At 41.4% G+C, this 21,711-nt stretch overlaps 1 protein-coding gene across 1 annotated transcript in view; it reads right to left on the minus strand.

Moving 5' to 3' along the window:
* LOC142008335 (sodium channel protein type 5 subunit alpha-like) overlaps positions 1 to 20,859 on the minus strand; it is a 29,962-nt gene extending 9,103 nt beyond the window's left edge. Inside the window, exons 1-8 of the mRNA XM_074985515.1 lie at positions 20,617 to 20,859; positions 18,324 to 18,442; positions 15,220 to 15,336; positions 12,515 to 12,643; positions 9,559 to 9,650; positions 8,442 to 8,663; positions 5,891 to 5,954; positions 128 to 269 (exon numbers count right to left, since the gene is read on the minus strand). Coding sequence (XP_074841616.1) covers positions 128 to 269; positions 5,891 to 5,954; positions 8,442 to 8,663; positions 9,559 to 9,650; positions 12,515 to 12,643; positions 15,220 to 15,336; positions 18,324 to 18,442; positions 20,617 to 20,859 — 1,128 coding nt within the window. The remainder of the gene's footprint in view (positions 1 to 127; positions 270 to 5,890; positions 5,955 to 8,441; positions 8,664 to 9,558; positions 9,651 to 12,514; positions 12,644 to 15,219; positions 15,337 to 18,323; positions 18,443 to 20,616) is intronic.
* Positions 20,860 to 21,711: the final 852 nt, after the last annotated feature.

Genomic DNA, 21,711 nt, shown 5'->3' on the forward strand with positions numbered 1-21,711 from the left:
AATAGTCACTTATTCTGTGACTTGCAGCCCATCATTAAATTTTAAACTTCCTTACCTCTCTTTTTCACTTTAACTACTTCATACATTTCTCCAACTACATTAATGTTAAATTAAGGGAATCTTTTACCTGTTGATATAGACGCTCCCAATAATCCTGTGTCATCAGGCGGAACAAGGAGAGAAAGGCCCAGCCAAATGTATCAAAACTGGTGTAGCCATAATCAGGATTTTCCCCAACTTTGAGACATACATAGCTTTCGGGACAGGAGCTAAAGATGGTTGATAAAAAGTGATGAAAGTTTTAAATGTTCAAATCTGAAGGCAAATATGTTCAGTTTCTGTGAAAACTCAGATTATACCTTCAGTTATTCTACAACTCAAATATAAGGACTCACTTCTTCCGTGAGAACTACTAACCCATGCTAAGCAAGTCTTCCACACCCCTCATGTTTTGCTGGGAAAGACGGCCACAGAGTGGAAGTGTGGAGAACAATACAAAAGACACAAGCCCACAAATATGTGTTAATATTATCTCTATATTATAAATACTACACATTTCCCATTCTAAGCTAACAGTTCCTCTGCTTTTTTCAATATAGTTTATGTTTAACACGGCCACCATTCTGACTGAGCAAGGGTGGATGCTGGGAGCGGGCTGGGACAGAGGGCGTAGGGGGAGTTGTGGGCCAGGGGAGTGTCAGGTTTGGGCCAGGCCAAGCTGGAGGGTGTGAGGGAGGGAGTGTGCAAGGCCTGGCTGGGATAGACCAGTTCGGAAGGTGCAGGAGCTGCAGCGTGGAGCTGCCTGACCACATGGCTGTGGATGTCACAGCACATGGCAGGAGCTGCTTCACAGCACGCAGCTGCGGCTGCCTAGCCACAGGGCAGGAGCCACTTTTCTGTGTGCAGCTGGAGGTACCGTTAGTTCCTCCAGGCTGCGCCAGCAGTAAGTCCTTAACTTACCTGGGGTTGGGGGTGGAAAGCAGCGGGCTCGGGGACATTCGGGGGCTGGGTGGGAGGGTGCAAAGGGAGCTGTGGGCTAGGGGTGTGTTGGGCAGGCTGGGTCGGGCTGGAGGGTGTAGGGGGAGCTGTGAAGCATGGCTGGAGGTGCCTGACTGCATGGCTGAAGGTACTCCACCACACGACCAGAGCTGCCCAGGCAATGCAGCGTGTAAGAGGGTGCCTAATGGAGAGGACACTCCATCCTTGCTGACAGCATGGAAACAACATGGGAAGTGGCCGTTACTGGTTATAAGCCCTCCTTAGCTGGCAAAGAGGAGGATGCCATGGGTCACTTTCATCGGGAGGAGGAGTCATAACACGCCACTGTTCGAAACAATCTGCAGAAATCTATCAATAAGCCCATTGCTGAATCAGAACATATTATATCCCTGAAGCTCTGCACCAAGTCAGGATACGTCAACGTCATCAGTGTTTATGCACCCACTTTGGCATCATGCACAGAAGACAAGGACCGCTTTTTTTGTAATCTTCAGAAAGTTATCTACTCCTTTCCAACTGGCAAACACCTGTGCATCCTGCGCAACTTCAATGCTAGAGTTGGACACAACCCTCAGTCCTAGCCCGTCTGCCTCAGTCATCACAGTAATGGGAAAGTGAACAAGAATGGTCAAAGGCTTCTTGGATTAAGCTCTCAGAATCAGCTCTGCATCACTAAAACTTTCTTTAACTTGAAAGAGTGTCACAAGGTTTCCTGGCACCACCCCAGATCTGGTCAATGGCATCAGCTTTACCTTCATCCTGGTACTCAGGAACCATCTCAATGCATCAAAATTACATGCACGTATCACAGTACAGATTGTGACACTGATCACTCCATGATCATCAGCAGAGTAAAAAGCATCCCAAAGAAACTCTATACGACAAAGGAATGCAATAAGCCAAAAATCAATACCCTCAGTACCAGAGATGCGCTGGAATGCTCTGTCTTCACAGATGATCTCACTTGCAAAATGGAATACAAACCTGACCAACAAACCATTGATGAAACATGGTCCATGCTGAGACATGCAATATACGAATGTGCCAAATCTGCCTTTGAAACATGTAAATTCTGTAACAAAGACTGGATTGATGAACATGCTGACATTCTTAGGCCTTTTCTCAAAGTAAAACACAAGGCACCTCCGAACAGCATAAAGAACCCATCTCAAAGCACAAGAGATCAACTTCAACACACAAGATCTGTTCTTCAAAGAGAAGCCAGGTGGTGTGCGAACAAGTATTGGGCCAACCTATGTTTTAATATCCAAAAGGCATCTAATTTCAGTGACCTGAAAACCATGTATGATGGATTAAAGAAAACATTCAGACCAAACATTACCAAAGTCACCCCACTGAAGCATTTCAATGGGCAGGTGATCACAGACAAAAATCTGCAGATGTCCAGATGGGTGGAACACTACTCAAGTCCTTATTCCCATGAGTGTACGATACAATCCGAACTTGACAACCTCATCCCAGCTCTTCCAGAAATGTCTGAGCTAGATGCAGAGCCTATGGAAGAGGAACTTTCTCAAGCTCTAGATGCTCTCTCCAGTGGAAAAGAACCAGGAAATGACAGAATTCCAGATGAAGTCCTGAAGGCAAATGAGGCTGTGCTCTTCCCCTTCCTCTATGATTTACTCCTAAAATGTTGGAGAGCAGGAGATGTCCCACATGACATGAAGGATGCAAACATCATTACTCTATAAAAACAAAGTCGACAAGCGTGACTGCAACAACTACAGAGGCATCTCGTTATTGAGCATCACAGGCAAAGCATTTGCCTGTGTCATTCTCAAAAGCCTGCAAAAACTCACAGATAGAGTCTATTCAGAAACACAACGTGGCTTCAGAGCTGGCAGGTCAACAATGGGCATGATTTTCTCACTTTGACAACTACAGGAAAAATACAGAGAACAAGGAAAGCCGTTATTCTTAGGATTTGTGGACTTAACAAAGGTGTATGACACAGTCAGTAGATCAGGACTATTGACCAAGATTGGCTGCCCACCGTAGCAAGCTCATAACATCCTTTTACGAAAACATGAAAGCAACAGTGCAATATGATGGATCTACAACAGAACTGTTTGCAATAAACAGCGCAGTCAAACAAGAGTGTGTTCTTGCCCCTACCCTTTTCAGCATATTCTTCTCAGTGCTACTAATTTGCGCATTTCAAAACTCACTCAGCAATGTATTTCTCAACACAAGATTAGATGGCTCTCTCTACAGCCTGTCAAGACTCAAGGCCAAAACTTAGGTCAAAAAAGTCCTCATCAGGAAACTCCTCTTTGGAGGTGATGCAGCTCTTGTTGCTAATAATGAAGACACACTGCAGTCGCTGATGGATTCTCTATCCAGAGCCTGCAAGTTGTTTTCCCTTGACATAACATAAAGACAACTGTTGTATTCACTCAATGTATACCTCAGCAACCCAATGTCATTCTGGATAACAGCCCATTAGATGTGATTCAACAATTCTGTTACCTTGGATCTACTGTCACCACATACCAATCCATGGACGAAGAACTGAACATCAGAATCAGGAAGAAGGCTACGATTTTTGGCAGACTTACGAAATGCACATGGAACAATCCTAAGATGACAGTGAAAACAAAGATACTAATCTACCAGGCATGTGTATTGAGCATCCTGCTATATGGTTCTGAGGCATGGACCATCAACGCAAACCAGAAGAAAAAATTGAACAGCTTCCATTGTCACTGCCTCAGCCAAATTATGAATATCAACTTCAAAGATAAAGTTTTAAATGCAGATGTCCTGTCAAGATCTGGCATACCCAGCCTCATAATGATCTTCAGCAGCAGAAGACTACAATGACTTGGTTGTGTGAGAAGAATGGGAGATGAACGTCTTCCCAAAGAAATCGTCTTTGGTGAACTGTCATGTGGGTTGAGAACAAGAGGAAGACCAAAGCTAAGATTCAAGGATACATGCAAAAACTTCATGAAGAAATTCAACATTGATCCCAAATCCTGGGAATCTACATCATCAGATCAAAATACTTGGTGACATTGCTACAACAGGACACGACAGTATATGTGAAAGCCGTGTGAAAGAATTTCATATTAGAAGGAAAAGCTCTCAGACTCAAGAATTAGGAAATAGATTGACATGCATTTCTTGCAATCAACCGCGCAAATCCAATATTAGATGGATAAGCCACGAGAGAAGCTGCAGACTCAAGCACTGCCCATATATCCTCACCACTACTGCTAACCACTGTCTCTTGAGATGAAAAGGGGCCATATCATATCATTTTGCAGAGTTACACATGTGCATAGTCTGAAATCATTTGTAGACTTGGTAGTGGATTAACAATTTAGAGGATCTATCTGTACATTTTACACTGTGAGCTAAGGTTATCTTTAGACTCTAACCTACAATCCTTCAGGGCAAAGGCTGATTGAAAATGCATTAGGCATAGTGGTATCACTGTTACAGATTATAAAAGTTATATCTCAGCCTGTGTGTCTTGGGAGATGTTAAGATGACAGTCATGATGAGGATGACTAAAATTTGATGATGAGCTTTTGTGGATGCTCAGATTTCATTCCTTATTATCACTACTTACATTGCTTGGTGGAGTGTTTGTGATTTTGCTGTTAATGAAACTATTGCAAAATCAAAAGGTCATTCTGAAGGTAGCAACAGCATGTGGCAGAATTCCCAATTTAACAGTAATTTAGTTCAGAGTAAGAAAATACTTTGTGTGATCTAGAGTCTAGAACAGAGGTGGGTAACCTGTGTCCCATCAGGATAATCTGCTGTCAGGCCTCAATACATTCGCTGACAGTGACTATCTGTAGACCCCTGAAAATCCATGGATATCTGCTTTATATCTGTGGCTCATTTTTTGCAGTTATAGAGATAAGTACTAAGTTTTGTATCTGTGAAAGGTTCTAATTATCTGCAGACATGGCCCCCTTGCAGCCCCCAGTGGCCGTGTACAGTCGTTCCTGACCAATGGAAGCTGCAGGAAGCATTCAAGGCCACAGTTGCAATTGTCCAAGAATGGCAAATGGTGACTACCAGGCTTTGGCCACGCCCACACAGCATTCCCCTTTTGGAGGAGGAATGCAAAGGGGGGAAATCAAAAATGCACATGAAGTGCTGATTTACAAATTGCAGGCTTCATTTGCATAATCTTACACAATTGTGCTTCTGGAAGAGACTTTTCCAAAAGCAAAAACAGCTCTGTAGATGGTGTTCCTTCAGAAAAAAAAAAGTGTTTTTGAAAGAACCCTTCCTCATTGGTTTTAGGAAGAACAGTTCTTTTGAAAACGGGGGTGGGGGCGGGTCCCAAAAGAAGCCCATCTACATGGCTGCTTTTGTTTTGGAAAAGTCTTGTCTGGAAGTGTGTTTTATAAATCAGTACTTTGTCTGCATTTTCAATCTCCTTCATTTGCATCCCTCCTCTGAAAGGGGAATGCTGTGTAGATGGAGTTTCTGTGGGGAGCCATGCCTGTGGGTGGACAATATCAGCAAAATGTCTTGTGGTCCTCCAGAAGATTACTCTGATTCTACTTCCTTCTCTGCCTTCCATTCTTTTCAAATTTAATTCACTAAAAGGAAGCTTATTAAATAAAAGAATGTGAAGAAAATCAAAGTAATTGCAAGAAAATATGCCAGGCCTAAGACAAATTTAGATCTGAGTAAGGTAACCATGGGTTCTAATACTATTGCTTGTCATTTATTAAACCGTCTCATGATTTATTATATTGTCATTGTCTTTGCTCCCATTACTGTTGTCTTTCGGAACGTAAAATTTGCTCTTCATAGTAGTCACTGATGGAATGAGATATGCCAAAAAAAATCCTGAAACAAAGAAAAAAATTCAGAACCCAGAAAGGTTAACTTCACTTACCCAGCATCTGAGCTGTTGCCGCACAGTAAGATATCTGTAGTGCCATTCTTCTTGAAAAAATTTTCTACAAGAAAAATAAAAGCATAATAAATTTGAAATACTCTTTAACGTGTACTTCCTAGATATATATTACATGATAAAGATCCATTGAAATATCAGCAATGACATGACACACAGGTAAAACTGGAGTTCTTTTATGTATATATAATACACCAACAGAGTGTTGGAGGATAACAGGTTAAATGTCAGGAAGAAGGGCTTTCGAAAACTGGGGGGGGGTCCTTTTGGAAGGTCCTGTCTCCACAGGTGGCACGCACTTCGAAAAGCCGCACTTTCGAATCGCTGCGGCTGCGATTAGGCTAATCAGGTGATGCATATTCATTGCAGTGCCTCATCAGCATCTTTCAAACCCGCTCATTAACATGCCCCCTCCAAAAGGAAGGGGCTTGTGTAGACCCAGCCAGAGGGTTTGCTTCAAGACAAATGCAAAAAGTGGCGGACTGCAGGGTAGTAGGCAGGAGTGAGTGGCCAGTAGGAGAAGTGGCAGGCGGCCAGTGGGGCAGAGGAACACAGGACAAGCACAAAGGTGGCATTGCCTCAGGCTCAATGAGGGAATGCATGAGGGTGACATGTCAGGGCCTACACGGACTGGACAGAGATGTAAGTGGAGTATTTGAAGCGGGATATGGAGAAAGTTTGGGTATGTGAATGGGACCCTTACAGTATCGTACTTGTGATCCTGAGAGGTAAAAGACACTGTTCAATCCATTTGAGCTGGAACAGTTACTTGAGGGTTGGCTATGAACTCTGGGTGTGGTATTTTCCCAAGATAATGCCATGTGACTATCTGGTGATCAGAAGAAGGGCTTTTGAAAATGGGGGGGGGTGCTTTTGGACGGTCCCGTATCCACGGGCAGTGTGCAATTCGAAAAGCCGCACTTTCAAATTGCCGCAGCCACCATTATGCTAATGAGGTGCTGCATATTCTTTGCAGCACCTCATTAACATCTTTCAAACCTACTCATTAACATGCCCCTTTTGAAAGCAAGGGGCACGTGTAGACACAGGGTAGTAGTTTTGAATATTGTTTTCTGAGCAAGGTTCTTCCTGATATGCATGCCTGTTAATGACTTGGTGCTTGTGACAATTTTTCCAATGGATTTGAGAGTTTTCTTACCACTAAAGATTACCCCATGTCAGGTGGTCATAAGTAGTTACTCTTCTGACTGGATTCCCCCCCATCACAGTTAATTTCTGTCATCTTTAGTGCATCGCTCCTAGGTGGATTCTTCTGTGAATTTAACCTCTTCTTTATAAGTGCATTTATGGGCGTATTATAAGTACACCTCCACACACATGGTTCTGATTGATAGTTCTTCCTGGAGCTGAACTTTCTAGTGTATCCGGAAATTTCAGTTAGCAGTGAAATTTTCTCTGTATTCAGTGCACGCAATTTTTTCTCATGCTTCTGTACAATGTATTTTCAGATTATGAAGTTATTTCTTCCCTTGATGCACCTAAAATATTTCTTTCATCTGCAAAATCCTGTGTTGTGTTTTCCAATATCTGTTCTATGCATCCTTATTTTCAGCACTAATTTTAGTCAAGAGACACATATTGAATAAAGTACTATACAACTAATTTATAAGGAAAGCATAAATTTTAGATGAATATTGATTTAGGCTAACACTGTTCATGGGACACATCAAAAAAGGTGTATCTGCAGGCTTCATAAATGGATGAAAAACTGTATGGCTAAGTCTATACTACAGCAATCTTTCAAAAGAAATTCTTCTGGAAGATCTCTTCTGAAAGAACTTCTTTCAAAAGAGTGCATCCACACACAAAAAGCAGATGAAAAGAGTTATCTGATCTTTCGAAAGAGAGAGTCCACACAGCCCCCTCTCTTTCGAAAGAACAGACCAGATCACAAAAACCAGGTGCCAAGAGGTCTGCTCTTTTGAAACAAGAGCTTGCGGAACATCTACAGGCTTTTTCTTAAGAAAGAAGCTTTTGAAAGAAGATGCTTTTCCTGAAATGGGAGTGGAAGAACGCTTTCAAAAGGCACACAGCATTCTTTCAATTTAATTTCAAAAGAACATTTTTTGTGTGTAGACGCTCCACTGGATATTTTAAAAGAGCCCCTTTCAAAAAAAATTTCAAAAGAGCTTGCTAGTGTAGATGCAGCCATTATGTGTATAACTGCTTAGTACACTGTACAAATTTTGGAAATTATGTCAACAAGTGAGTTAATGTGCTTTGCAGTTGCTACAGTATCTTCCTGGGAAACACAGATTACTATTATTGGGAACTTTGTAACCAATTTCCAATAATGGTTTATGTAGGAAAAAATGAAGGAGTTGTAACAGCAGTAGCAGAAATGATCTCTGGGCCTTTGAAAACCTTGCTGGTATTTGAAAGGTTGACATTATTCTATGGTAGCAATTCATCTGTATTTTCAACGTAATTTGCAGTTCAGGATCCAATATAAAGAGAGACTATCATCAATAAATAAACTATCTTCTGAAAGGGAAACAAGAAGACAGCTTACCTGAATCATCAATAAACTCATCAAAGGAACCCCATTTCTTATCATCCGAATAAATAGTTCCATTGGTGGAGTTAAAATTCCTGACACATTTATGTTTCAAATTACCCTTAAACAGCTGAAGGCCGATGAGGGCAAACACACTCAAGCAGAAAACAGTCAGGATCATCACATCAGCAAGTTTCTTAATAGACTGGATCAGAGCACCTACAATGACTTTCAGTCCTAAGGAAGATAAAATTCAGCAATATAAGGACTAAAACATTGAAACATGTGTACCGTTCTTTCTGAGAGTCAAAACAACATACAGCAGCCAGGGATTCATAGTTACTTGGCCAATGTTCCATGTATCTTTTCAATACCACCATAATCCAGATGAAACAACAGTAATGAAGATAAGAAAAGATTTCCTCTAAGCAATTGTCCTTAACACCTTTGCAGGGAGTGTGCAGAGGGGCTAAGATCCCGTGGGGCCTTCCTGTTTGAATTGAAGCCTCACCTGTACAATGACCAGGGATAATCTGACTTCCATAATCTAGAAAAGTGAATAAATATCCTGCTAATTAAATTTGCAATGATATTACCTTGGGAGGACTTGCAAACACTATCGACACAAATAAAAATAATACAAAAGGAACTAGAAAGAGACCAATGAACTAAACCCTCTGACCCCCTCAATTTTTCTGCAGCTATTAACCAGCTGACACCTTATCAATTGGCCTCATTAAGGATTGAGTCTAAACTAAATTGGGTTTGACCCAACAATAATAAATATTAATTATAAAACAGAAGTGTGTTGAAGCATTAAGGACATTGAACAGCCAAAACAATGACAAACAAGAGGAAATAGAACACCAAGTATTATAACCCCCAATCAACAGGCCTACAGATGTGAATAACCAAAATAAATAAAATGGCAGATTGTTTCTGGTGTTTAAATTATCCGGACTGCGTCAAGAATCCTGTAACAACAGCCACGTCCACAAATTCAGTTGTTTTTGGAACACTGAAAGCCACACAAATAAAAGCAGATGACAGAAGACCCACAAAACCAATTAAATGGTTGGAGGAGAGAATTGTTTGCATTGGCAAAAAATATTAAAAAATCTGGGTTTCTTACCTGGAAGTATTGAAATAGTTTTTAAAGCTCTCAGAACCCTGAATGTGCGAAGGACTGAAACATTGCCTAGCTTACTAAACTCCCCTACGTATCTGTAAAATCAAGACATGTCAAAATATGATACTGAATTGAATGAACAGTGGAAATATTTTATAAAACATTTCTTAATTGCTAACCCATCTGAGTATGTAATGTCTTGAGCATTAATAAACTCAATGTCAAGAGTGCCCCTTGAATATTATGCCTCCAGTATACATTTCTTGAGTATTTCAAATTGCACATACTTATAAATTAATGTTTAGTTATGAATGCTGCCACCATCACATGAACCTCTAAATGTAACCAAAATAGCATCACATAAATTATTAAAACTATTATTAAAATATTTTGCCCAGAGGAAGGAGACAATAATTATATCAAATTCCCAAATAATATTTCAAAATATGCCTCCTCCCTAGGCCAAATAATTCCATCAATTCCCTCTCCATCATAGTTTTTTCCTTCCCTGAAAAAACCAAAATCCATCAGTTGTCATTACTATAAGTATCTTTGTTCATGCTTTCTTCCCAATCTCCATTTCTTTTATACTATACTGTGGCTTCAAGGGGAGGAAAAGTAGCTGAGGGAGAAGATGACATGGCATTGTCACCTGGGTGATCCCAGAGCACATATACATTGTAATTCCCTACTTCTTTTCCCTACTTTTCCTTCTGGAAAATTTGCCATTTGCTTACAACAAGAGGGTGAATGAGGACAATGCAATGCAATGTGGAAAGATGACCACACACATCCACAACCACTTGCAGAGCATTTTTTCCCATACTGCACCAGTGCAAATATTTGGGGATAGAGTGTGGTAGCATTAAATCAACTTTGTGGGGAATTTGTGGGGAGGGGAGGAATGTCAAACTTGAATTTATAAAACCCAGCATTACAAAATCGATTTTAATAAATTCAAATTTATCTTATAGTATAGATGAAACCAAGAGACTGAAGCTTTGGGTATGTCTACACTACAAAATAAAGTTGAATTTATCAAAGTTGAGTTTGTAACACTCAATTTTATAAAGTCGAAGTTGAGTGTCTGCACCTGCGCACAAAGTTGACTTTAGTGTGTGGCCGCATGGATTACCAAAGTTTGAACTGTTGCAGCAGTTCATTGTGGGAACCTATCCCACAGTTCTCGGAGCCCCACTTCATTCTGGTTTTTTTGCTGCTGTATTTTGGGAAAAAATTCCAAGCAAGCGGTTGTGGGAGTGTGATGTCATGTGTTGTATTGACCTCATAACAAACAGCCATTTTTCAGAAATCTCTTTGCCCAATGAGATATTGAGTCATCTGTGTCATGGAACTTTTAACCAAATGTGTCCTGAGAGCACCCATTTTCATCTTCCCAGACTGCATTCCCCTCCCTTTGAAACCAAATGACCAATTTTCAGAAGGAAATTAGGACAAGTGGGGAATCCCAGAGGGCACTGGAGTCCAGTGGTTAGCATCACTCAGAAGAAGAAGAAAAGGAAAGACAGAGTGCCTCATTCTCTAGTGGTTGGGCTCTCTTCCTGTGTTGAAAATCAATTGTCTCCTTTGGTGAAAGAACACCTTTCACAGGATAAGGCAGCAAGTCAGGGAGCTGCCAATCCCACATATTATGGTGTCTGTTCTCCAGGGCTACGTCTACACTACAGAGATCCTTTGAAAGAAGTAATACCCGAAGATTTCGACCCACCCTTTCAATAGAGAGCAGCCATGCAGCCCCCACTCTTTCAAAAGAGCACGCCAAGGATCAAAAATCCAGCACCTTGAGGACTGTTCTTTTGAAACAAGGGCCCCTGGGGCATCTACACATGTCTTTTTCCAAAAGAATCTTTCAGAAAAAGGTACTCTTCCTCATCTGGGAAAGGAAGAGGCTGGCAGAAAAAGTGCCACGTTCTTCTGATTTAATATTGAAAGAACGCATTTTGTGTGTAGAAGCTCTGCAGGATTTTTCGCAAGAGCCCTGGCTTTTTTTAAAAACACTCGATAGCGTAGACATAACCCAGGTGTCTGTGCCATGCTAAAAGGAACCTCAGTGGTCCTCTGGCGAAAGGACACCTGAGCCTCCTGAGAAAAATGTACAGTAGCGAAAGGGATTGGTAAAGGTGCTCAGGCTACAATAATCTATGAGCGTTTCAGGAAACCTGTAAATTTACTTGTGTTGAGTGGGGCTGGGCACCTGTGGTCCCCACTCAAGAATTATTCTGCCTGCAAATAGCAAGGATGCCTTTCCCTGTTCTGACTGTGCCATGCTAACAAGAACCTCAGTGGTCCCCTGGGGAAAGAACATCTTTCACAGGGCAGGGCAGCATGTCAGGGACCTGTCAATCCCACATACTATGGTGTCTGTTTTCCAGGTGTCTGTTTTCCCCTGTGAAATGCAGCAAACAGGACACCACAGACTGTGCAGCTCCCCCAAGCCACATGCTTTGGGAAGTGGGGGGGTGGGGAGGGCAGCCCACAATGCAGCTTTGGCCTGGGCCGGCCCCCAAAACCTCTGGAGCTAGGGGTTCCTCAGAGGTTCCTGCTGGTATGGTGCAGGCACCAAACATCTGCCCAGTGACAACCAGCCCCCAAAAACCTATGCCACAGTGGGGAGACTTCCCCCCCCCAGCAACAGCCAGCCCCCGAAAATAGAAGTCAAAAGGTCAAATTTCAACACTCCACCTTGGAAATGTTGTTGACCTCTTCTCTATACTATCTCCTCATCCTCCTTTTGCGGGATTGGATTGCTACTGCTATCCCATATACCATACAACAAAGGGAATACAAGAGCACTAGACACAGTTATCACTCCTTACAAAGCTGCTGTGCCTTATGGGCACAGTACAAAACCTCCGTGAAAAGTTCTAGAGCAAGTTAACACAAACAAAAGTAAATGAGCTGCTTGATCACTCTTTAAAATGTGTCTGTTCCTACTTACGCCATAATAATCAGACTGAAATCCAACCAGTTCCATGGATCTTGAAGGAAAGTGAATTCATTCAGGCAGAATCCGCTTGCCAAGATTTTTATCAATACTTCAAAAGTATAAATGGCTGTGAAAGTGTACCTGGTGAGTAAAGAGTCCAAGAACTGTGAGAACATTAGCAATTTACAGATGGGGACAGTTGGCATGTGCACTTTACTTGCTTTGAGCAATCTCTTTGCCCAAGAATCTGACCCACTGCCCCCCACAATAAAGTTAATGGAAGGCCCCGCATTAATTTCGCTGGGTATTGGATCAGGATTTAACTCCTACAGAGAGCTTTAAATATTAGCTGCCAGCTGTCTGCAAGTGGCTGTAAGTATCTTGGCCTGAAATATAATTGCTTACCCGTTACAATTTTTTGGTTTGCTAAAATTTGAAAGTGACTCAGGTTGCACATCCCAAATCACTATCAGCTCGAAATTTTTGACAATAATCCCTATCTTCACTGGTCCAAGATGCCAAAATGACTGTTCAGTGCATTGCATGTTATACACCTCGTGCATCTGGTAGCATTTTCACTAAAGAATGCTGAAAAATACTTACAGAAATAGACATGTACAGGGCTTTAATTTTAAAGGCAAAATTTTCATTAAAATGGAATCCGGCAGTAAAAGTTCTTCAGGCTTTTCTGAGTGCATTTATCATTTCAGCAAGGTCAAGATCACCTTACAGAATTTTGAAGGCATTTGGTATTCAGAAAATATGCTCAGAAAATATGGCAATGATTTAGCCCTTTTGACTGAGGGGGTCTGGGGCTATAAGTTTGAATCCCCTAGCATATATGCCTAAATTCTGAGCACCTTGCCGAGAAATGTATTGATGTGCACTAGTGTTCAAATGGGGATAAATACTAAAATTATATACTTTTGCTCAAGTTATTATAGTTTTATTCAGATATTGCAGTTATCAAAACCGGTGAGCAAGTAGACTGAAGTTAGTAATTTGGGTGCTGATCCTGCATTGTGCCCCATAAGAGCAGAACCCTGCACACCCCTAGAGAGATGTACTGATGTTAATTGGATTGTGGCAGGCACAGGGATCCACCACATCGAGCCAGTGCTGCCCAAAGAAGGGCAAAAGGGGCAGTTTGACACAGGTCCCCTGTTTGGAAAGACACTCAAGCAGAATAGTGATGCAAACTTGAGTGAGTGCCATTGTGACCCTGCATGCCAGGGGGCAATGTCCAGTGGGAGAGGAGACACTGCAGCATATTGAATGCAGGATAGGCTCACTTTCCAGCCCTCATGCTTCCATACCCCAATGCCTCACCTCATTGCATGTTATACACCTTGTGCCTCTGGTAGCAGTTTCTTTAAAGAATGATAAAAAAACACTTGCAGAAATATTCATGTACAGGACTTTAATTTTAAATGCAGCATTTTCATTAAAATGGGAACTAGTAGTAAACGTTTTTCTGGCTTTTCTGAGTGTATTTATTGTTTTAACAAGGTCAAGATCACATAGTTAGGGTTGGCATAGTTAGGGTTCATGCTTTCAAGCTCTGAAACTGGGAGGGATAGAAGTTTACCCTTGTGAAATAAATTAATTCTTTGATTCTCAGGTTTTCACATCACCCCAGGAGTTGAACCTTTAGGGCAAATACTAAATATTTTTATATTTGTGATAAAATTTCAAGATATGATCAGTGCTGGAGGTAAGGCCCTTACCCACAAAGTTACATGGGCAAGAAGCATCTGAGAGAACATTTTATGCAAATAGCGCATAAACCAACATAGTAAAAATTAATTCCGTAAGTATTTTAGGATCTTATCCTTTCTTAAAGGCCATGTTTACAATGCACAGCTTTTAGCAGCACGGTTGTGTCAACATGGCTGTGTTGCTAAAATCCAGAAGTATAAATGTTGTCTACATTGTTGTGAACAAAATACTTCTGCTCCCTACTTGTTTACCTGTGACAATTTTTTTGGTTTGCTAAAATTTGAAAGTGACTTTGGTTGCACATCCCAAATTACTATCAGCTTGAAATTTTTGACAATAATGCTTATCTTCACCGGTTCAAGGTTTCAAAATGGCTGTTCAATGCATTGCATGTTATTCACTTTGTGCATCTGGTAACATTTTCTTTAAAGAATGCTGAAAAACAAAATACTTCTGCTCCCTACTTGTGTGGTTTGAATTGTTGACAGGAGAGTGCTCCTAACGACAGCGAGCCATTCATATTGCCACTTGTTGCAGTAAAACGTTTGTCTTTTGTGAGGAGGGTTTTTTTAAGAATCTGTGAATGTTAAAATTTTTTGGTCAAGTGGCAGTGTAGGCAGCCAAAGTCATAGTAACAAGCCTTACTCTACCACAGTATTGAATGGAGATGTGACTCAGTAAAAATGAGTAAAAATTAAGGGATGACATTCGGTTTTCAAACAACTAAATGCAAACAAAAGATAACAGTACTTTTCTGGCAGAGAAAGGTTCATTCTGCTCTTGTTTACCCCACTGAAAATCCAGAGGATGCGATACAGAACATGAAAGCAGAAGCTGGTCCTGTATCCACAAAGTAGCAATTCAGATGATCTAACACAATCAAAAGTCCTCCTAACGCCAATATATTATCTCGTGTGAGGACTAATAGATTAGGTCAATTAAGTAATTAATCAGAACTTGAGAATAAGCAAAAATAAAATCCTTGTAAAAATACTTACTCAATATACTTGTTCCATGAAGGAGATGCAAATAATTTAGACTGCCTAGGAGTCTCACATATAGCCATGAAGACACAGTTGGTTAAAATTGTGCACATAATAAAAACAGTGAATAATGTAGTAGGAGTTAAGGTAAAGAACGTTACAGCATAATAAGACTATTTCACTATCACAGAAAGTGTTTAAACCATTGTAGATGTAACATTCGATTTCAAATTCTAGGACATGATTACCCATTTTATTTGTACGTTATTCATGTTGATGCACACAAGCAACTAAAATTGGAACCCTGTTGCAGTAAGAATAATATGTAAAACTTAATAAGAGACAGTCCCTACCCCCAAAGAGCTTTGTCTAAACAAATAAGGAAACAAAGAGTGGGAGAAAGGATCACTTTTTATCCTCCTTTTACGTATAGCAAGACTAAGATCTAGATTCACAATGGTATTAAGGCTTCAGTGGAAACTAAGGATGCGTCTACACGTGCACACTACTTCGAAGTAGCGGCGCCAACTTCAAAATAGCGCCCGTCATGGCTACACGTGTTGGGCGCTATTTCGAAGTTGAAATCGACGTTAGGCAGCGAGACATTGAAGTCGCTAACCCCATGAGGGGATGGGAATAGCGCCCTACTTCGAAGTTGAACGTCAAAGTAGGAGACGTAGACGATCCGCGTCCCGCAACATCGAAATAGCGGGGTCCACCATGGCAGCCATCAGCTGAGGGGTTGAGAGACGCTCTCTCTCCAGCCCCTGCGGGGCTGTATGGTCACCGTGTGCAGCAGCCCTTAGCCCAGGGCTTCTGGCTGCTGCTGCTGCAGCTGGAGATCCATGCTGCGTGCACAGGGTCTGCAAGCAGTTGTCGGCTCTGTGGATCTTGTGTTGTTTAGTGCAACTGTCTCTGGGAGGTGTCCTGTAAGGGAGTCGCTTGCTGTTGAGTCCGCCCTGTGACCCTGTCTGCAGCTGTTCCTGGCACCCTTATTTCGATGTGTGCTACTTTGGCGTGTAGACGTTCCCCCGCAGCGCCTATTTCGATGTGGTGGTGCCCAACGTCAAAGCTGAACGTCGACGTTGCCAGCCCTGGAGGATGTGTAGACGTTATTCATCGAAATAGACTATTTCGATGTAGCGTGCACATGTAGACGTAGCCTAAGAGACTAAATAGCTTTGCATCTCTGGGCCCAAATGATTTGTCCAGAGTGACCCAGATAGTCAACAGGTGTGAACTGAACCCAGATGTCAATGTCCCAGTTGAGTGCTTGAGCCACAAAATCATAGTTCCTCACCCAAGAATAGTTTGTTTAAGGCATGTGGGAAATGTCACTGCTTTGCACTACTCTCCTTCTACCATTATTCCCACTTTTCACAATTTGTTACACTTATCGTGAAGTCTTGTTTTAAATGATATTAGAAATACTTCAGGGCAGCAGCTGTGACTTTGTGTTTGTACTGCATCTAGCTGGGGCCTTTGGGCACTACTGCAGTACAAGGAATGGCAATAACAATTGAATTCCTCATGAAAATTGGAGGCTGGTATTATAATATGGACTTTTTGCGGAGGAAGAAGCAAAAGGTTGAGTAATTTGTCCAAGGTAACAAAGGAAAGGAAGGAGCAAAGTGCAGAAGATGGCATCTGATAGCACTGACACTGATTTTAACACTACAGTAACTATAGGCTTGATCCTGATGCTGGGGCAAGGTGTTTGCATTAAATCTGCAACAGTGTTGAACACAACTCAGGCCTGGTCTACACTAGGGAACATAGTCAATCCCAGATACACACTTCTAGCTACACCATTAGCACAGCTGGAATTGACATATCAGAATCATCTTTCTGCCCTTCTGCAAACTGGGGGTCTTCAGGCTCGCACTGGCATCCCTCACTCAGTGCACTAGTGTGGAGTACCAGGGTTGACAGCCAAGCCCAGAGAGATTTTCCAATGTGGCAAAATCAAACTCTGGAAGATTGATTGTGACATGGCGATCTTCCCGACATACACTCAGACACCCTGATGTTATGTATCCCCACTTCTAACTTGTGCAGAGTTAAGTACATACAGTTACTACACAGCAGATGATTCATGTACACCCAACTGTGGAGGAGGGAGCATGGGACCGATGGAGCATGATGCCTTGCATCTTGCTCATACGCACTTCATGAAGCAGTGGGTGCGTGTTAACAGTTCCCTCCCTTCCCACATTATTCCTCCATGCCTACTAGCTGCAATCATAGGAGTCATCCTCAGAGACGGACCTCAAGAGACCCACACAGCCCTTCAAGAGAAGGGACATATCTGAACTAGGCTGGCCTGCCAATGCAGCTCCCAAATCAGGATACTGGAGAGGTGACCCTCAATAGAACCACCCTCCACACACTGTTGCAGAGCCATGCACACCACCTCCTCACTGAGACCTCTCCAGGCAGCAAGAATGGGGTTAAGATCACCCACGGCTCTGCAAGGTAAGCAGGACACCCTTGTAGGGGGTCTGCCTGGCTGGTAGTACTTAGATCTCCACAGTGGCAGGATCAAGCCCTTGGATCTGATTCATCACTGTGATATTGCATCATAGAACTGGAAGGGACCTAAGAGTCTGTAGAGTTCAGTCCCTTACCCTCACAGCAGGAGCTATCACCATCCCTGTTATATTTTTAATCTAACCTGCCCCAGACCCTTGAGAGGCCCCCTCAAGGATTCAGCTCACAACCCTGGGTTTATAAGGCTAATACTCTAACTATTGCACTATTATTCCCTGCTCCCCCTTTAAACCAGCATAAATTTTCTGTGTAAAACTGGAAAAACACCACCTTGACTTTAACGACATTAATCATAGGTATAATAAGTGAGATCAGAATTAGGCCTTCGATTACCTGGGTTCCATCCTTCCTCCCTGGAGGTTGATACCCTTCCTGTTTCCTATACTAGTAACAGTAATTTTAAAAATTATTCACAATTGTCTGTGCAATTATCTGGGACAGGTTACCTAATTGCTTATAGAAATAGGCTAGATAGAGGATATGTTCTAAATAAGCCACATACTGTACAATATGTATATTATCTCATACCTGTTACAAGAAATATAGAGTGAAACCTACTGAAAGGATATGAATGTACCAAAATTTTAATCACTGATCTTCTGATTGGATGGAAAGGGCTAAGTATATACAAGGCACGTGTGGCAGTAAATCGGAAGATTGTTTTCCTTTTGTTCAGTACCATAAATGTCTTTAAGAAAAAAACAAAACAAAACGAAAAACAGAGGTAATCTTCATTAGTGACACTTTTCCAGAAAGTGAACTGTGAACATGGAGGCTACATCTACGCTAGAGGGTTCTTTTGAAAAAGCTAGGCCTGTTTCGAAAAATCCGGCAGAGCTTCTACACACAAAATGCATTCTTTTGATATTAAATTGAAAGAAAAGAGCACTTTTTCCGGCGGCCCTTTTCCTCTCCCAGATGAGGAAGAGCACGTAGCATGTAGATGCTGTAGGGGTCCTCTGTCAACAGACAAGGCTTCCGGTTCACCCAGCAGCCCTGTTTGTTGAGTTTCCAGTTGGCCTGTCAAGACAGCAGGCAGACTGCCTGGCCGCTTGCTCTTTCGATCCAATTATTGTGTGTGACTGAAAGTCTTTCGAAAGAAGTTTTTTCAGAACAGATCTTCTGGAAGAACTTTCAAAGGACCTGTATAGTGCAGCTAGCACTAGCCTGAGCTTTTGTATTGTTTGCCAGACCTATGCAAATAATTGTACATAATAGTTTGCCTGTTGACCTGTTTTTCTTTGTTTAAATTAAAAGATCTTTCTTAACTTCTTTGTTACATTTTGTATTTGCTATATATTTATACCATACTTTTTTCAAATTTTAGTAAAGAATATTGTGTACTCTTTTAATAAGAGTAGTTTTGAGAGTACTGAGAGTACTTTTCATGTCATTTTTGAAAGCAAAAGGAGGTAATTAATTACTGAATTGGCAGTTCTCACTATACAACTTTTTCCTTTAGCTCCGATCGCACAACATATGCATGTAAATCGTTTTACTCCTGCCAGCATTCTCAGGCAAAAAGGGTAGAGATGGAGCAGCTGGTCCTCAGCACCACCCAAAGCATCACACTGGCCCCCAACCACACTTCACCCTGCCCTGAGAGCCACCCAGACTACACATCGTGGCACTCTGGTGGTAATTTAAGGAGACCAGGCCCTTGTTGGCTACTGCTGCTGTGCAGTAGCAGCAGCTGGGAATCCTGGGCCCTTTTGAATTGCCAGGCTCTGGGGTAACTACCCTTCTATGTCCTACCCTGTTGTGGTCTTGTTGACAGTAGAAGTGGTCAGAAGTTTTTCAACAAAACAATTTTTCATTACAAAGATGTATTTGTCAAACCTGAACCTTTTCTCACTTAAAAAGTGGTTTCAATAAAACTTTAATCAGGAAAAGGTCTCAGATCCAGGGTGGAATGTTCTCTTCCTTTCTAGTTTTAAGTAGAATATCCTAACAATGGGGCTACCGTCAGTCAGTCTCCCTTGTTCATCCTTTCTTGTTGGAGGAGTTCCATTTAGAATAAATAATTAAATATTATTTGGGTGAGAGAGAGACTGACTTCATTGCCCAGTGGTCGTAGCACCTCTCTGGAATGCAGGATACATGAACACAAGCCTCTGTGCCAGTGATATTTTAACATTTAAACAAAGAAAGAGCAAGCCATCCTGGCTGAGCCAATGGCCTGGGAAGAGAGAGAGCTGAGTTCTTGTTTTGAAATCTAAAATAGATTCTAGAAATAATTTTGTACTTGAAAGAACTGATGGTTCTGAATAAAAACGTACACTCACATGCAGTATTTCATTATTAAAATGTAGAACATAGGAAAACAGAATATATGGCATGGATCTGGTTTTAGCACTTTATACACAGACAATCTGTCCATAGTGTAGTAGCTTTGTTTAGTCCTACATGTAGGTGTAGTAGGCTGGATGACACTTTAGATAAAAAACAATACTTCCATTTTCGGTCATGCAGCAGCAGACTTTTATGATCTGTCCTATGTTTTACTGAGGGTGGATGAAATTCATCTTCATGTAGAGGACTAACATATATCTCAAGTTCCACTTCAGGCCTCCTTAGAGGGCTTAAGCAGTATGTAAAGAGTAGATGCCCCTTATGTTTATGAATTTCACCTTTTATGATTAGTAGAGCTTAAAACTAAGGTTTCGTTACATGATCACATGGTGTTCAAAATATGGTGTCTTTTTTATTATAATGTAATTGAGTACAACTATTTCAGCACAGTTATTCAAAGGAAGCAACTGCCAAATTAAGGTCTCTGACTCCTAAACTAGATAAACCTCTCTATTGATAAATGATCAAGGAGGGATGAAACTGGAACCCGTAGCATAAGCTGGCTCTAACCTTGTGATCATTGTAATAAGGATCAAGATCCTCCAGTGGTTCCCCAACAAGCTCCTGAGGAGGATTCCCATAGATAGACGGCAGCTTTTGGAAAACTTGCAGGTCAAGTTGGGGGCGAAGTTTCTCTTTTGGCTGTTGGTCTTTGCATTTCTTGTTGGCAGCAATTCGCTTCTCAATGGCAGCCAAAGATTCGTGTGTGAACTGGCGGAAATGGTTAGAACACGGTAGTGAAATGTCAGCCATCTTTTCATCCTTTTTTCTGCTGTGGTAGATTCTACTCCTAGTAGTGGGAACAACTAAAAAGAAATATCAAGGTTAAGTCACTACCCAGAAGGTTAGCTGTCAAAAGCCAAGCAACTGCATTTATCTTTCTTATCTTATGTGTCCCCCTTTTTGTAGAAATCAGTCTTAGAGAAAAATGGTGGTGGGGTTTGGAAATGGTCCTATATTCTTAAATCAGAAGTGTTTTATTTTTAAGTTACATGTAGCTGGTAACATCTACATATATTTTATAATGAAGTGGAGTTGTGGGTGGCCAGCACTTCATGACAGATCATTTTCCAGAGGTCTTGGGATGAGCAACCATGCTATGAAATCCTCCTATTTTTTTTCTTTCATTAAACCTTCAACATACCCTAGGGGCTTTGAATCTCAGCCACAGTCCTTCCAGCCAAGGATGACTAAACATTGTTTTTCTTGAAATCTGTCAGTTACATTATCTGGAATCTTTACTGAGGAGTTCTGCAAAGAGCTCCCTCCTAGGATTAAAGGGCTAGCCTCCATGGCAATTGCAAATCTTACAACCTTAAGAAGTAACAGAAGAGGAAAAGAAAGGAAGACTTACACGAAAGTACAGGGATAGTTTTAAAATGCACCTATAATTACCCGCTGTTCTTAAAATGCAAACAGTAACCAAACTGAGCAGTGTTATTTGCTGTTCATACATCTTCATTAATATAAAAACAAAAAAGCAGTCCAGTAGCACTTTAAAGACTAACAAAATAATTTATAAGGTGATGAGTTTTTGTGGGACAGACCTACTTCTTCAGATCATATAATTTTGTTAGTCTTTAAAGTGCTACTGCACTGCTTTTT

Source organism: Carettochelys insculpta, chromosome 2, assembly GCF_033958435.1.
Source record: "Carettochelys insculpta isolate YL-2023 chromosome 2, ASM3395843v1, whole genome shotgun sequence".
Taxonomy (NCBI): Eukaryota; Metazoa; Chordata; order Testudines; family Carettochelyidae; genus Carettochelys; species Carettochelys insculpta.